Source organism: Panthera uncia, chromosome C2 (genome assembly GCF_023721935.1).
Source record: "Panthera uncia isolate 11264 chromosome C2, Puncia_PCG_1.0, whole genome shotgun sequence".
Classification (NCBI taxonomy): domain Eukaryota; kingdom Metazoa; phylum Chordata; class Mammalia; order Carnivora; family Felidae; genus Panthera; species Panthera uncia.
Window position 1 is genome coordinate 54262114 of NC_064810.1, and position 17625 is coordinate 54279738.

General features: G+C 38.2%; 1 protein-coding gene across 1 annotated transcript in view; it reads right to left on the reverse strand.

Annotated features, from left to right (window-relative positions):
* MYH15 (myosin heavy chain 15) overlaps positions 1–17625 on the reverse strand; it is a 145074-nt gene that overhangs the window by 54615 nt on the left and 72834 nt on the right. Inside the window, exons 26-29 of the mRNA XM_049628137.1 lie at positions 16456–16601; positions 12832–12922; positions 10214–10603; positions 1657–1783 (exon numbers count right to left, since the gene is read on the reverse strand). Coding sequence (XP_049484094.1) covers positions 1657–1783; positions 10214–10603; positions 12832–12922; positions 16456–16601 — 754 coding nt within the window. The remainder of the gene's footprint in view (positions 1–1656; positions 1784–10213; positions 10604–12831; positions 12923–16455; positions 16602–17625) is intronic.

Below are 17625 nucleotides of genomic sequence, written 5' to 3' on the forward strand. Positions count from 1 at the left end.
AAATTAATGCCAATAACCTAGGGGGAGGTAGGCAGTGCCTATCACAACAATTTTATACAGCACATCATTTAGGGCCAGACATATAAGTATTCTCCAGTCTTGTCACTGGACTGTAGAGTCCACAGACTATGTCTTAAATAGCAGAGAGCAACGTGGGGATTTTATAACAAGGCTAAGTGTCATATACCCTGCTCCCACTATAAGAATCCTAGTCAGTGTCCCTGCTAGAACCAAAAACACTATCTTCTGGGCTTCTAGGTTTATAGTTTTGCCAGCCCATTATAATTTAGCTTTAATTCTAGATTTACTATCTAGAAACAGGTGTCCACTAGCAGAAGGATGTGATACAGTCCAAATGGTCTTTATTCTTTTTGTTAAGTATGTGCCTCTGGGCAAGAATATTGTTTGTTTTCATTGACCTAGGAATTTGAACTCTGGAAATATATTCCTAAAAATAATTCTAATTACAGGGAAACAGCTAGTCACATGCTGTTCACAGCAGAGAAACAAGTCAAGTTCCGAGGCAAGGTTAAGTAAACTATAGTCCCTCTACTTGATGGGTTAGAAGTAGCCATTATAAATGACTAAGTATGAAAGATACAAAAAAAAAACCTTGTGAAAATTGAAAAAAAGAAAAAAAAACAAAAAAAAATTGCCACAATGTAAAAGATTGGGGGGAAAAAAACCATGAAACACAAAAAACTATCAATAGTAGCTGAAAGTACAGAGCAAACCTTGGTACATTTTTCTACTTTTTATTTATCAAGTGTTTGTGCAGCACCAATAAGTGGCAGGCATTATTCTAGATGACTGACATATATCAGTGAATAAAACAAAGCTTACATGAAGCTTACATTCTCACAGATGGAGACAGACAAATAAGCACATTTATCATGTCAAGTATGTCATTTGTTTGAAGGTATTAAATACTCTAAAAAAAGAAGCAGAGAGTGGTTGAGAGCACTCAAATGTTGCCTTCTCAACAAGGCCTATCCTGACGTCCCCCGATATCTGTTTGATTAACCTTCATCTTCGAGTCTCTGGAGAATTAACAGAGTATTCTGGGCAGAGGAAGAGGCTAGAGCAAGACCCTAGGACGCGAGTGTGCCTGGTGTGTTAAAAACTCAGCCAAGGCAGAATGAGAGAAAGGGAAAGTAGTAGAAGAGGTCAGAGAGATAATGAGGGGTCCAATTATGTGGCCTTTGTAGGCTATTGCATAGACTATAACTTTTACTAAGTATAAAAAAAAGTATGGGTTTATTATTGAAAATTAGAAAAAATGTCTGTTTCAATGAGGTTGACACTATAAAAAGTCATGCCTTACAGGCTGTGTGGACAGCCCCTGTCATCTTTTGATCTTGACAGTTGCTTCCTCCAACTGCGTAGTGCTTTTCTCCTTCCTGAAGGAGAGCTGGGTGGAGCCTCCCAAAGCAGCATGGGGCGGGGGTGGGGGGGGGGGGGGGGGGGGGGGGGGGGGGGGGACCTTTACCAGACAAGAGCATGTCCGTGGACAAGGTTAACCCAGAGACCGCATTCCTCCCCTAGAATCTTTAAATACTCACTCAGTTTCAGTAACTGATTCATCATCTCAGGAGTCCCTCCACCAGGCTGCTGGCACCGAGGCTGGCTCACAAATGAAGCAGCACATTTACTTACCATTCTCACTCCGTAGCTTTGTCTTCTGTGCTTTTAGGTCATTTGCCAACTGACTCACTTCATCTAGTTTCACATTTGCTTCATTCAAGCGCTCTTCATACAGACTACAGAGCTTCTCAGAGTTAGCCTAGGGTTGAGAATGAAGAGTTGAACATAGCTCATGGAGTTCCTGCTGAATTAGCTGCATAAGAAAGGGAAAGGATGGTTCCTGGGACCCTTGTGCTCTCTTCTGCTCTGAAGACCACAGCTAACATTTGGAAAACTGTATCTTCTAATTTCATCACACACAGTAAACTTAAGTTCTGGTACTTTAAGGAGCCCAAACTTCTTAGGCTGTAGGTGTCATGGAGAAACCCAATTCCCTGGGTATTGGGACCCTCTCTAGAATTCTTTGCTCTTTTGGAGAAGGAAACATACCAAACACTGATGAAGTACACAGCCACTTTCTGACATTATGTTATATATTTAACTATCTTTCTCTCCCACTAGAATAGGCTTCATGAGAATAGAGATTCTGTTGGATCACAGATAGCCCCCCCCCAAGTGCCTAGAATAGTACGTAGTACATACAAGAAGTTCAATAAACAACTGGGAACATGCAAAGGAGAGGGAGGGAACAGGGGAAGCAGGAAAGAAATCCAAAGCGCTGACTAAGCAGTAGAGGAGAAAGTAGGTAGATCTGAGCTGCAATGGCTTAATGGAAGTTTGAACTGTCAAAGCAACCGCACCCTCTGGATCACTAAGGCTGAAGGCTCAAGGTAACCCTGTTGGGTTAACACTCAGTTCTAAACTCCAGCTTCTCAGAATGGGTATCTTATGCTTGGAGAAAGGGATATGCCATTTGGCCGTTGTACCTCCACCTGTTTAAATAACCAACCTAACCATCAGATTTTTGCCACACTCTGAAAGGAAATGATAGGACTTTGAGACTCAAGATTCTAAAATAGGACCAAGAACTGTCAGATGTATAATGGTTGTGTCCCTTTACCTAGCTGTAATTTGCATCCTTGCTATTAATATGGTCAGAAAGGACAATGATGGTTCTAGAGATCCATAGTTCCATAGGTAGCTGTTTTTGTGTTTTGCTCTTTACATGTATTAAGTCTCATTCAATACAACAGTCCCATGGGATCTTTGTTTTTACAATGAGTTTTATGGAAAAGGAAGAATTAAGACAACAAAGAAGGGATCACACCAATGGCATTCCAAGAAAATGGTGATACATGTGAAATCTGGTGGTAAGCCTAATATTCTGAATATTAACATAATTTGTATGATGTAGCAATGGCCAAAGATGAGGAACATTTTTAAGATGTCAGGTTTAGTCCTCTGGGAAACTCCTGAATCTACAAAAACCTTGGAGACCTCCAGCTAGAGCCAACTCTGTGTTGAAGATTGCTCTCTTCAAGCTTACGCTAGTGGCTATTCTAAACCCCCAGTGAAAAACTACTAGATTACATCTTCTTATATTCCCAAGGCAGTGTATGGTGCTGGACACAAAATAGGTACTTAACATATGTCTAAGACAATCAAATTACTGCCTTAGTGAGAGACTGGCCAACATGCCCACTGAAGTTTACTTAGAGGTCACATTCAAGCTTTCCTTATAACCCCCAACCCCCAAATTTATTTTTTAGCTTGGTGAAGATATTATGCACTGATTAGGAAACCAGTGAAGAGCCAAATCAGGTGCATGCCCATTTGGAGGCTCATAAGGAATGTCATGTAGTTCAAGCTCAAAGATGTTCCATAGCACACCCAGGCTTGCTGGTGAGTATGCAGCCAAACTTGGCAGAGATTCCATGACCAGCTTCTCATACAATGCCATCAGCATCATGTAGGATAGAGCACTGATGTTAAGTGTCAGGCACATTCAGTTATCCATACTCTCCACTTACTACTTTAGAAAGGCTGTAGTATTGATAAATGTAACAGTCGTCAGATGGTCGGAAAGGTCTACTTATATTTCATATGTTGAATAGGTTTGCTCTCACTCCTAAAAGCAATTTTACAAAGTTGGCACACTGATTTTTTTCAACAAAATATCCCTTAAAAGTTCAGATTGACTCTTTTCTATAAACGAGAAGACAGAATCAGAAAGGCTAAACATCTGGTCCAAATTCACAGAGCTAGTGAGTATTAGAATTAAGATTTGAACTGATAACTGCCTGTACAGAGGCAAAAAAAAAAAAAAAAAAAAAGCCAAAGCTAGACTCCTAAGTATCTGTTATATGAAGTGGTAATAACAAAGGGAATGTTACATTGACATCCAGTTGGCTCATATTGTCATGAGTCCTGAGTGCCAGAGGAAACAGGATAAAAATATGGTAACTATGTAAACCATCTTTATTTTATGTTGTCTCCAATAATAAATGACCCATTAACTGGGCCAGGAAGAAGACATCCAGGTGTGAGAAATAGCACTTCTGTTTATGGCCCTGAATATTCTATGCTATGCATCTGTTTGCTGAGGGTCAAAGAACACAGAGCTCTATAAGACAACTTAGTCAATGGTGTGTGGAAATGGCTAGCAAAGGAGCCAGAGAATCCCCAGTTTTTAAGAGGCTCCTGTGTAGTAAAGCCCAGCTGGGCTGTGCATATCTGCAGAGCATGCAGCCACCTGGGCAGACAGAAAAGGCATGCGCTCTGAGGCATAGCTTCAAATGGTAGGTATTGATGGGCCATGTTAACCATTGGCATAGCGTTTTCTACTTACAATGTATTTTTATAAGCAGGATATGCAAAAGACAATGAAATTATTTATCTAAAGGTAGTCTTTACAGGGTATATCATTCAAATGGTTGTACCTTCAAAAGAATGCATAAATATAGGCATTAATTTTGATACTAGGAAAGAAAAGGTTAATGGAATAATGTACATTCATCTTACAGCTGATTCTTAAAATGCTGCCTAAAAATGCTGTCTCCCAGAAATGCAGGAACCAATGGGAATTCAAAATAATCAAGATAATTGTGAGATTGACTATAACTTCTAAATTTCCCTGGGCTTCTCTGTCAGCATAATATGCTTTTTGAAAATGCTTCAGTTTCCACTGTACCACTGAGTATTGGCATTCCTGGCATTATAATTCAGAAAAAGATGAAATAAACAGTTCAAGAAAAATTTCAGTATAATATATATGCCTATGAGAATGAACATAATCAATTTATCCCACCAGGAAATATTTAAGGTAGCAGCACAATGTGGCCACACACCAACATAAACAGAATTTGGAGTCAAGGCCCATCTCTGCCATAATTGTATGACCTTGGATAGTCACTGAATCTATGTGCCACAGAATTCCCAAAAGGCATATATAAAAGTTAATGCTAGTACTTGAGTATACAGGTTATGCATATCATGTAGTAAACATGAGTAAAATAAGACCTAGTTTCTGCCCTAGAGATGCTTTCTATTTAAGCAAAGTTAAAAGACTATATAATGCAGCAATACAAGAGGGATCCCAAAAGTGCTATAGTAATTCTGAAACAGATAAAGTTTTAATATGGGAAGTTGAACTTGAGCATTCCAGGGAGAGGGCTTAGTTTGGAAAAGGCACATTGGTGGGAAAAGATATTTGGTGAAAGGCAAGCATGTTAGCTTGGCTGAAATGGAAGGTCCATGAAGCAGTAATGGAATCTAAAATTGGCAGGGCAGATTGGGTCAGATCACAGGCCATAGGGTACCTTGAAAAGCAGCAATTTGGAGTTCACTGTTAAGCAGGGACATGACTCTATAAAGCCATGTCTAGAAATATTCATATGGATACTATATGGGATAGATTAAGAAAAGAAAAACTAGAAGCAAAAAAATAACAATAACGTAGGAAACCACATTAATAGTCAGTTAAAAGGTAATGAAAGTCCTACCTGTGTGTGGGTATGGAATGGAAAACTGTAAGACAGTGAAGAATTGACCTGCTGCAAGAATTGATTGGAAAGCAAAAAACAAGGGAGGAAACACATAATCAATTACAGGCTTTAAGCCTGGGTGATGGGAAGAAACAGGATGTCAGTGACAGAAATGTCCAGAAGAAACACTAGATTCAGAAGAAGGTGATAAGCTTGGTTTTAGACATGCTAATCTGAGTAAAGGAAGACATTACTGATCTTTGAAAAAACAATTTAAGAGAATACTTTTAAGTAATGTAGGGGAAAGAAAAGACACTGAGGGAGTTATAGGAGTGAGGAGGTAGTGAATGCTAGTGGGTGGTGGGTACTAGTTTCCAAAGATGACTCCCCAGTGAGCCATACCCTCTGGTATTCATACCTTTGTGTAGACCCCTACCTGTGACTTATAACTGAATCACTCCACTGCATTGTAAGTCTGCCTCACAAGAATTGTTGCAGCTTCTGCCTTGGTCTCTTGTAATACTTGCTTTTGTTCCCTAAATTGCCTTGTAAGAAGTCCAAGTCCTCTGTGGCTGCCATGCTGTGAGGAAACCCAAACTAGGCACATGGTGAGAGAGATTTCCATCTAGCCTCCAGCTGTTCTGGTTGTCCCAGCTCAGGAGCCAGACATGGGAATGAATAAACCTTCAGATGACTCCAGTCTCAACTGCCACCTGAGCTAAGCCAGTCAACCCCAGAACCAAGGGAGATGATAATAAATTGCTATTTCAAGCTACAAGGTTTAGGGATGATTTGTTATACAGCAATAGATAAATAGAACAATACTCTTTGGTCAAGGAGACAGATTAAGGCAGATATAGATAGACCTTGCTTTCCTTCTCCTAGTGTCTGAGGAAAAGTCTTTTTTATTTTGGTTTGTTTTGCAATGGGTGAGTAATGGTTATGTGGAAAAATATTTTATTCTTTGGGACAAGAAGGAAAGAAATGGATGAGTGTAAGAAAAATATAAGGTGAAGAGAGAAGTTATACTGAATGGTCTTGATTTTATCAGTTAGGTCTTACCATTTATTGAAAAGGATTTAGAAAGTCAGGGTTTGAATCTGAGGGAGGATTTTGTTTAAAATAAAACAGAAGGTTTTAGAAGGTGAATTAGAAGGTGAATTAGAAGAATAAAGAACTTCTGAGCAGCAATGAAATTCTAGAGGAAATTGGAAAGTATGAAATTCATACCTAATTAGTATGGATTTATGGTGAACCTACCAACAGTTTTATGACTATGACTTCCTACTAAGATATGCAGAAACAGAAGAATTCCTGAGGATAAACAAGAGGCAGAGAAAATTATAAAGAGTAAGGACTTCTAGAGTCTCATTTGGGCTGAGGAAAGCAAATGAAGCCTACAGGGCATGGAGAACGCATGCTTTCATTGCTGAAAGATGAGTCCATATAAAAGGCAGAATACAGATGAGATAGAGGAGAGAGGACTTAAATCCTTACTAGATTTATATTCTAAGATAATTGGCAGGAAGAGTGGAGAGAAAGAGAAGGAAAAGCAGGATGTTTGTGTTTCTTTCTACCCAATGTGGTTTTTTAAAGGGAATTAAGGCTAAATATTTTAGGAGTCACTCAGTATCTCTGAAGAAATGCTGCATTTTTCTGGCCATGGTCCATGAAAGTTGAGCTTTATTGTTGGTTTGTCTCTTTCCCAGATAACTTCCCAAATTCTGCTCACAAGGAGAATGTGACACTGGCTATAGTCATACCTTGGAGATGTTGTGGAGTCAGTTCCAGACAAGTGCAATAAAGGTAGTATCACAATAAAGTGAGTCAGTGAAGTTTTTGGTTTCCCAGTGCACACAAAAGTTATATTTACCCTATACTGTAGTCTATTAACTGCACATTAGCATTATGTCTTTAAAAGAGCAATGTGTATGCCATAATTTAAAATACTTTATTGTTAAAAAATGCTAACCATCATCCGAGCTTTCAATGAGTCATAATCTTTTTGTTGGCGGAGGGTCTTGGCCTCAACGTTGATGGCTGCTGACTGACCAGGCTGCTAGTTGCTGAAGGCTAGGGTGGCTGTGGCAATTTCTGAGAATAAGACAATGGTTTTGACACATCATTTGACTCTTCCTTTCATAAATGATTTCTGTGTAGCTTGTGATGCTGCTCAATAGCATTTTACCCACAGAACCTCCTTCAGAATTGGAGTCAATCCTCTCAAACCCTGCTGCTGCTTCATCAACTAAGTTTACATCATATTCTAAATCCTTTGTCATTTCAATAACCTTCACAGCATCTTCACCAGGAGTAGGTTCCATCTCAAGAAACCACTTTCTTTGCTCATCCATAGGAAGCAACTCCTCATCTGTTAAAGTTGTATCATGAGATTGCAGCAATTCAGGTGCATCTTCAGGCTCCACTTCTAATTCCAGTTCTCTTGCTTTTTCTACCACATCTTCAGTTACTTCCTCCAGTGGAACCTTGAACCTTTCAAAGTTATCCGGAAGGATTGGAACCAACTTCTTCGAAACTCCTGCTAATGTTTGGCCTCTTCCTGTGAATCATGAATGTTTTGAATCTAGAGTGGTGAATGCTTTGCAGAAGGTTTTCAATATACTTTGCCCAGACCCACCAGAAGAATCACTATCTGTGGCAGCTATAGACCTACAAAATGTATTTTTTAAATCATGAGATTTGAAAGTCAAAATGACTCTTTGATCCATGGGCTGTAGGATGAATGTTGTGTTAGCAGGCATGAAGACAACATGAATCTTCTTGTATAACTTCATCAGAGTTTTTCAGTGACCAGGTGCATTGTCAACGAGTAGTACTACTTTGAAAGGAATCTTCTTTTCTGAGCAGATCTCAACAGTGGACTTTAAATACGTGTCGTCATCCAGACTTTGTTGTTCCATTTCTAAAGCACAGGCAAAGTACATTTAGCATGATTCTTAAGGGCCCTAGGGTTTTCATAATGGTAAGTGGGCACTGGCTTCAATTTTAGCTCCTAACAGGAGTTAGCCTGTCCTTTGAAGCCAGGCATTGCCTTCTCCTCCCTAGTTATGAAAGTCCTAGATGGAATCTTCTTCCAACAGAAGATTGTCTACATTGAAAATCTGTATTTAGTGTAGCCACCTTCATGAAGTATCTTAGCTAGATCTGCTAGTAAATTTGCTGCAGTTTCTACACCAGCACTTGCTGTTTCACCTTGCACTTTTTATGGGGACTGCTTCTTTCCTTAAACATCATGAACCAATCTCTGCTAGTTTCAGACATGTCCTGCAGCTTCCTCACCTCTCTCAGCCTTCACAGAATTAAAGAGAGTTAGGCTTTTGCTCTGGATTAGGCTTTGGCTTAAGGCAATGCTGTAGTTGGCTTGATCTCTTATCCAGACCACTCAAACTTTCTCCATTATCAGCAATAAGGCTGTTTCACTTGCTTATAATTCATGTGCTCACTGAAGTAGCACTTTTAATTTCCTTCAAGAATCTTTCCTGTGCATTCACAACTTGGCTAGCCATTTAGCACAAGAGGCCTAGCTAGCTCTCAGCCAGTCTTGGCTTCCAACATGCCTTCCTCACTAAGCTTAATCATTTCTAGCTTTTGATTTAAAGTGAGAGATGTACAACTCTTCCCATCACTTGAACACTTAGAAGGCATTGTAGGGTTATTAATTGGCCTAATTTCAATATTGTTGTGTTTCAGGGAATAGAGAGGCCTAAGGAGAGGGGGAGAGAGATAGGAGAATAGCCAGTTGGTGGAACAGTCAGAACACACACACTTATCAAGTAAATCTGCTGTCTTATATGGGCATGGTTCTTGGCACTCCCAAATAATTATAATAGTCACATCACAGATGACTGATCACGGATCACCATAATAAATATGATAATAATGAAAAAGTTTTAAATGTTGTGAGAATTACTAAACCATGCCACAGAGGCATGGAGTGAACATATGCTGTTGCATCAATGGCACCGATAGACTTCCTCAGGGTTGCCACAAACCTTCAATTGTAAAAACCACAATATCTGTGAAGCACAATAAAGCAAAGCTCGGTAAAATGAGGGAGGCCTCTATTTGTTCTGCTTAACCTAAACTAAGCCCCCTCTCAACTACCAGAAGATAGGATGGCCATTACCTGTGATCTGATACTAGTCATTTGATATGAGAGCTTATACTATATGGATTAGTGGTCTAGGTGAAGAAAGAATACATGGTGAAACTTCCTTCTCATGCTGGCTGGTTAAAGAGATCCCAGAGAACATGAAGGAGAAAAAAGTCTCTCCCCTTAGCAAAGTTCTTTGCGTCCACCATTCATCAAGACAGACCCAAGAGTATCTGAGCCACCCCCGAGGTGTGCTCCCAACGCAAAGCCATTCTTCAAGAGAGACACACGACTCACATAGCTAGTGGCTTCACTTTCTAGCCTACTTACTTATGTCATCATCAGAAAGACCCACAAGAAACATGGCCTGGAACTCCAATTAAACCAGAAGCTACTGTCAGGCTACAGTCAGGTAATAGCCATGTGATCTTAACAACGCGCACTGAGCTTAAGCCTGATCTAGTCAATGTAAAGAAATACAGCCTCCGTTAGCAAATATCTCAAGTCACCAATCCAGTTTATTTTTCTTTTCCTTTGCCTCCCCTACCTACTTCCATGTCCTGAAGTCCATAAGGTAGACGAGGATGCTTACCTTAGCTCTGGTCATCTGCTCAACATTGGTCAGGAGGTCACCCACTTCTAGCTGTAAGTCACTCTTGTCTTTTTCCAATTTCTGCTTGACCTGTTGTAGATTTTCTAGCCGGCCCTGGAGCTCAGACAAGCTGTCTGCATGTCTCTTCTTCAAAGAGGCAGAAGTTGCCTCAAAGTGCAGTGTGGCCTTTTCCATGTCTTGGCGAAGCTTCTGGAATTTTGTTTCCTGTTTCTTCATTATGTCTAGCTGAGCCAAACGGGTGCCTCCTGCCTCCTCCAGCCTTTCATTCAAGTCTTCCAGTTCTTGTGTGAGGTCAGCTCTCTCCCTCTCCATCTTGGCTCGAGTGGTCCTTTCAGTTTCCAGTTCCCTTTTCAAATCCTGTATCTGATTCTGCAGCAATAAATAATTTTGGCTTTTACTAAGCACTTGTAGCATATTTTATATTCAAGAGCTTTACTGTATTTTTTAAAACTGTATCAAAACTAAGAAAAGTCATGTAATACCTTTGGTTTTAATACATAGAAATTAAATGATTTTCCCCAAATCACTACAAAGACCAGAGTTCAAATGTGCCCTTCCTCCAGATCTCCCAGCCCTTGTTGATGATCAACTTCATTAAATTCTATACGTGGAGGAGAAACTACAGTAAAGAGGACTTTCCAAAAGAAGAGGAAACACCTTTCATAGAACAAGAAAAAAAAATTTCAAGAGCTTAATAAAAACTAACATGATGAATTTTATACACAATACCTCACGCATCTGGGATTCATTTACCAATCTCAATTATTGGGATCTTGGGCAAATATCTGATGAATCAAAAAATATCTGAGTTCAAGCAACTTACTCATAAGAAACAGCATCAATTTAATTTCACACACAGTTCTGCCAAACTTGGTTACTTGGTTTCTTGGTCTGCAGGTGATTTCAAGCACCAGGAGATCCGAAGTAACGAATTAAAATGGGTGGAGGAATGGGGAGTGCTACGGTGAGTAGTAATCTGATACCATTAGAGGCAGAATTATTAGATAAAGGTAATTAGTGACAAGAACTCTCAGAGCCCCAAACTCTTGTAGTGTGAGGGCAAATAGCTCTACAAATCTTGATAGCATCATTATAGTACAGCACAGGAAAGCCACTGATGTTCAATAACATTACCTTAAATAATTAGGCATAGGTTAGGACGGGAGTGAAAAAGGATAGTATCTAGTTTAGAGCATGTTTCCTTTCCTTTAAATTAGAGTACCATGGCTTTGAGGATGCCGATTTCTAGATCATGCCAATATGTAGGCTACCAGATCTGTAGATGAGTTGGGACAGAGAAGGCGCTAAAAAATTTGTGATTTCCACATCCAAGTAAACGTGATCCCCTTCCAACTAGTTATTCTGGGATCCAATACCTTTGTCCCAAACAATACTATCATTAAAACAAACATTTCTAGAACATTTCTTCAGAAATAATCTTTAGAGCATTAAAAAAAAATTGTTTTAATGTTTATTCATTTTTTGAGAGACAGAGCATGAGTGGGGGAGGGGCAAGGAGAGAGGGAGACAGAATCCAAAGCAAACTCCAGGCTCTGAACTGACAGCACAGAGCCTGACGCGGGGCTTGAACCCACAAACCAGGAGATCATGACCTGAGCCAAAGTTGGACACTTAACCGACTGAGCCACCCAGGTACCCCTAAAGCATTTTTTTTTAATCATGAAGGTAAGAGAATTTGTCTTTTGGATAAATTGAAATTTTTGAGTCTTTTTATTTTGGATAAAGTCAAGTATCATTTGAAGACAAGCCTGGTGAATATGATAGATAATCGCTTGGAGATTAATATTGTGTTTGAAATCATGCCTATAAATCAGTGAGACTGTTTTTCTTATTTGGTTTAAAATGTCTCGGAAAATAATTATCAGAAAGAGGCTCAAAATTATTTTGAGTAATGGTTACATTACTGAGATAAATATTTAGCTCCAAAGGAAAAACATCTATCATACAGATGTATATGCATACAGCATATGTGAGGAGTTACATATATGTGTGTATGTGTATATATCCATTCATACTTATATTATTTTATAACATGGTCAAATAGTGTAAAACAGCCACATGGTCTAAAACTTATAAATAGCATCCCATTACCAAATAATGTTTTGAGATTACGAGTAGGTAAAAAACAGATTTTCAGCACAGAAATAGAATTGTTTTCTAATCACAAAGACTAATCATCATAAAAAATTAAATTGCTAACACTGAATGCTTACCACAGATCAAGCACTATGCTTACCACTTAAATGTACTGTTGCATTTAATAATATTAGCTCAAAGGCTGTCAGGAAGATTAATAACTGAAAAAAATACGTATCTAGGATTTTAGCACAATGTTTGGTTCACCACAAATATTCGACAAATTACGTGTTTTTATTATGGTAAGAAAATCTAAGCTTAAGAGGTAATTTTTCCAAGTCACTTATCTGTGGAATGTGGCAGTTTTCCTTCTTAACCACTGCTCTTTTCTGCTTCTGTCCATGGTTGCCTCAGGGTATGGGTACCTTGGCAAAGCATTTGTCATTAAAGTACCAATTATTACCCATGAATCTACATATAGCTACATGAGAAATGATTACATGAAGCTCTTTAACCATGTTCTGAAGCTGAGCCACCAGGCCTTTCTCCTTCTCCACCTTTGAACTCATCTGATTCATTTCTAGTTCTTTCCTGTAAGGGAAAAATGCATCAAATAGAATTTCTTAGGTGATAACATTTGACTTAAATATTTTAAAAATTATAGTAATAACACATGAAATTATTCTCTTATAAAAATTCAACTACTACATCTATATCTGAAGTCTCCTTGGCTCTCACACCCAATCTTTGTTCCTTCCCAAGAGGTAACCACCATTATCAATTTGGTATGAATCCTTCCAGACATTTTTTCTAAGTATTGACATGCATTTGTGTTTACATATAGGTAGAAATAGTTTCATTTTCTCTACTGTGAAAGGTATAATATGTAATATTAACTATAAATATAATTAAATATATAAATAATTAAATAAAATAATATAAATAATTAATAATATAGTATATTATTATATATAATTAATATAATATTATAACATATTATAATATATAATTAATAATATAAATAAATATATAATTAAATATAAATGTAAATATAAATAATTTGTATTTATAGTTCCATAACTTATTTTTAACCCAATAACACATTTGAGTTTTTTTTTCATGTTGGCCCATACATTACTTCATTTTAAAAATTAACTGTGACATACTATTCCATAATTTAGACATCCTGTAGTTGATTTATCCACTTCCCCATTAATAAGCCCTTAGGTTTTCCCCAATATTTTCCTTCTGTAAATGACACTGTTCATAACCATGCCCCCTTGTGCACATGTGAGTGTTTCCTTAGAGTGGATACAGAGTAGGGAATTCCCTGGGTCAGGTATAAGTGTGTGCTTAAAAATACATAACCCTGCCCTTTGCCCTTCAGTAGCAGTGTGAGATTATTTCTCTATATTTACGCCTAATATTAGCATACTTCTAAATTATTCCTAATCTGACAGAAATTGGAAAATTAGAATGCCTTAGTCTTTAATGTCCTTGCTTAACAGTGAGGCGGCATCTTGTCATTTAAAAATGGCCAATAAACCAAACGAACTACCTGGTGGCATCCTTTGATCATTTGTCTACTAGATTGTTCATATAATTAATGATTTATAAATTTTCTTTTAGTATTCTTATTTTCTGGTATCTCCTGAAAATATTTCTCACACCTTGTATAACTTGTTCCAATTTTACTTATGTTGGCTTTTGCCACATAAATGTTTAGAAATGTCGTATCGTTAAGTATCAAGATATTCTTTTTCTGTCTTTGGCTTTTGTCACTTATTCAAGAAAATTTAACCTGCCAGTTTTCTTTTTTTTTTTAATTTTTTTTTAACGTTTATTTACTATTGAAAGGCAGAGAGAGTCAGAGAGTGAGCAGGGGAGGGGCAGAGGGAGAGGGAGACACAGAATCTGAAGCAGGCTCCAGGCTCTGAACTGTCAGCACAGAGCCCGACGCGGGGCTCGAACTCACAAACCGTGAGATCATGACCTGAGCTGAAGTCGGACACTTAACCGACTGAGCCACCCAGGTGCCCCTAACCTGCCAATTTTCTAAGATTTATTACCTAAATTTTCTTGCAAAGATTTGTATTGTTTTTATCGTGGTAAGAACATTTAACATGAGATGTACCCTCTTAATAAATATGTAAGTGCACAATACAGTAATGTTAACTATAGGGACAATGTTGTATAGCAGATTTTTAGAACTCAGTCATCTTTCATAACTGAAACTTTATACCCATTGAATAACAACTCCCTATTTTCCACTCCCTCCAGCCCTAAGCAACTACCATTCTACTCTATTTCTGTAAGTTTGACTATTTTAGATGCCTCACATAAATGGATTTATGAAGTACTTGTTCTTCTATGACCGCTTTATTTCACTCAGTATCGTATCCCCAAGATTCATCTATGGTGTCACAGATGGCAGGATTACCTTGTTTTTAAAGGCTGAATAAGAGGGGTGCCTGGGTGGCTCTATCAGGTGAGCTTCCAGGTCTTTATTTTGTCTCAGGCCATGATATCAGAGTTCTGAGATTGAGCCCACACTGGGCTCCATGCTGACAGTGCCGAGTCTGCTTGGGATTCTCTCTCCCCCTCTCTCTCTGCCCCTCCTTCATGTACTCTCTCTCTCTCTCAAAAATAATATAAATAAAATAAAATAAAATAAAATAAAATAAAAGGCTGAATAAAATTTCATTGTGTGTAAACACCATATTTTCTTTATCCATTTATCCATCAATGGACGTTTGGGTTGTTTCCATATCTTAGCTACTGTGAATAAAGCTGAATCTTCTAATCGTTTTATAGCCTTGTCTTTACCTTTAATTCTTTAGTGCAACTGGATTTTGTGTGTATGAGTAGTGTGTTAACTTTCATCTCAGAAAATGAATAGCTAATAATCTCAGCACCGTTTATTAAGTACTCTAGTCATCACTAATTTGAAATGCCACCTTTATCACATATTATGTTTCTATATATACATAGGTCCATTTAGAGAAAAAGTTTGACAGTTAATGTTATATCTTTCCAAAAACATGGATTTCTAAAATGCCAGAGCTCTTTGACCTGTGGCCTACAAGGACATGGAACATCATTTTCACTTTGCTGAGCTAAAACATGATCTTAAAATGGAATGCTAAGAGACTTCTATCATCATTTCAATGTTCCATACATTTATAGGATTACTTCTTTTCCAAACACCTATCAAGTTCAGTAACTCATCAGAATATGAACAAAACCTGAACATGAGCATGTATCATGGCAACTCATGTAGACAAACAGAAAAACCAGAAGCTCAGTGATGCTCACTTGACTGTGTTCTTTCCTGTGGCTCCAGTGATGGACCTGCTCCCAGCTTTACCCTGGCCTTACCTCACTCTTGGGCTTCACTGTTTCTCCCTCCTATTTTATCTTTTTGCAATAACTTGAAAATCCCTAATGGTGAGAAGAAAGTCTAGCTAAGCAGGGGATGACAAGAGACAAGATTAGAAAGTCCATTTCACTAAGCAGTAAAATTAACTGAGAAGCCACCTTGCCTTGAGTTCATGTGAGCTGAAAGTTTTGCTAATTTTGATTGTTATGTTTTGCTTTCGATTTTAAGGTTTAATATTTAGATCATAAATTACTTGATAGAAAAGCTATATACATATTAATGAAGTTATATCTGGCAAACTTTTTTCAAAGAGATCAAAGGCTATATTGAACTCCATATTAAAGGGTTTAGGGTTTTTTTGTTTAGTTTAGTCTTTTTTTTTTTTGTTTTACTTTTTATGCCATTGGTCTCATCATGAGTAAAAGAAGGGAGCCATTTTTATTTTTGGACTTGTAGTCTCAAATTTCAATAATTCACAAGTCATAGGCTTTACACCTTTCTTTCCAATCTGCTAGTCAGATGCTTCCTCAGTCATATTCTTCTAGATTATGCATTTACTCTCTTTTTGCAACCATATAATAAAGTCCAGCAAAAAAAAAAAAAAATTCATTTCCTAGGCTTGTTATCTTCCCAGTCAGGTGTTGAGACATCTGGCCCTGGAGTCATGAGGATAAGTGCCATGAGAAAGCTATTCCTTCCAATATAAGGTCTCCCCGAATCTCGCGTCCACAGCGAGGTGACTTACTTCCTCAGCTTTTCTGTCAGCTGCAGCTGGCCGCTCTCCAGGTGCTCCACACTCATGAGGTTCAGCTTCAGATCGCCCTCCAGTTTGCTCTTTTCCCTTTCACAGTTCATTCTCGCTTTCCTCTCCTGCTCAAGGGCACCCTCAAGCTGACAAAAGGAGTAATTATTTAGCCAAATAAATACGTAAAGTTTATACTTCACTAGATGTGTTCACTAACACTTACCTTCTGGAAAAAAAGAAAAATACATGCACAGATTATGTAAATGACGCCCAGTTATGTAGATATTTAAAAATATATATTGCATGCATCACTAGGACAACAAAAAATCTAGAAATTACAGTGATGAAAGAAAACTTTAGAGATTAAAGAATATGAGGCTAGGCTCAGTCTTAAGGAAGGAACCAATAATAAATAACCAGTGAGGCCTTGTTTGATTGTTTCCCACTGATGGGAAGCCCACTTCTTCACACAGCAGCTCATTTCATGGGTGGGTAAGTCCATTTACTCAGGAGCGCTTCTTCATAAGAAGCCAAAAATGTTCTCAGTAAATTCTTCTCATGAGTCTAAACTCTGCTCCCTGGAGCAGCACCAAGCAAATATGTCTCCACACGATCATCTATGAATGTTAGGCAGCTCTCCTGAGTCTCCCAACTCAGTATCACAGACCCTTTCGAACACATCTCACAGGACATGATTCCTATACCTTCTTTACCACCTCGGTACCCTCTTCTAGTCCATAACATTATGTCATATTCTCGTTTCCCACCAAGGTGATCAGAACATTCCAGTTTTGTCTGGATTAGTGTTGTCAACAATACCAAGGTTGGTTTAGCAGGAGGCTAGATAACAGTTACACTATGTCTATTTGATCATTGATATGATTACTTTTTAGCAGTAGAAGCTATTTCCTGTAACCAGCAAAATATACAAAATTCAAATGGGAGGAGGTGGGAGAATTTCTGGAAGGAGTATGTAAAAACCTGAAAGTAGATAAACTCCAGGAGAAAACAAGTAATTGTGTGCATGTGTATGAGCGAGAGAGCGCACGCACACACAATAAATCCTTGTACTGAGGCTTTGTGAGACACACCAGCAGTGGAAATGGGAAGAGAATTGAAACAACGACCAGGTAATAGAGGAAATTGATAGAAAGGCATGAGGAAAAAGAA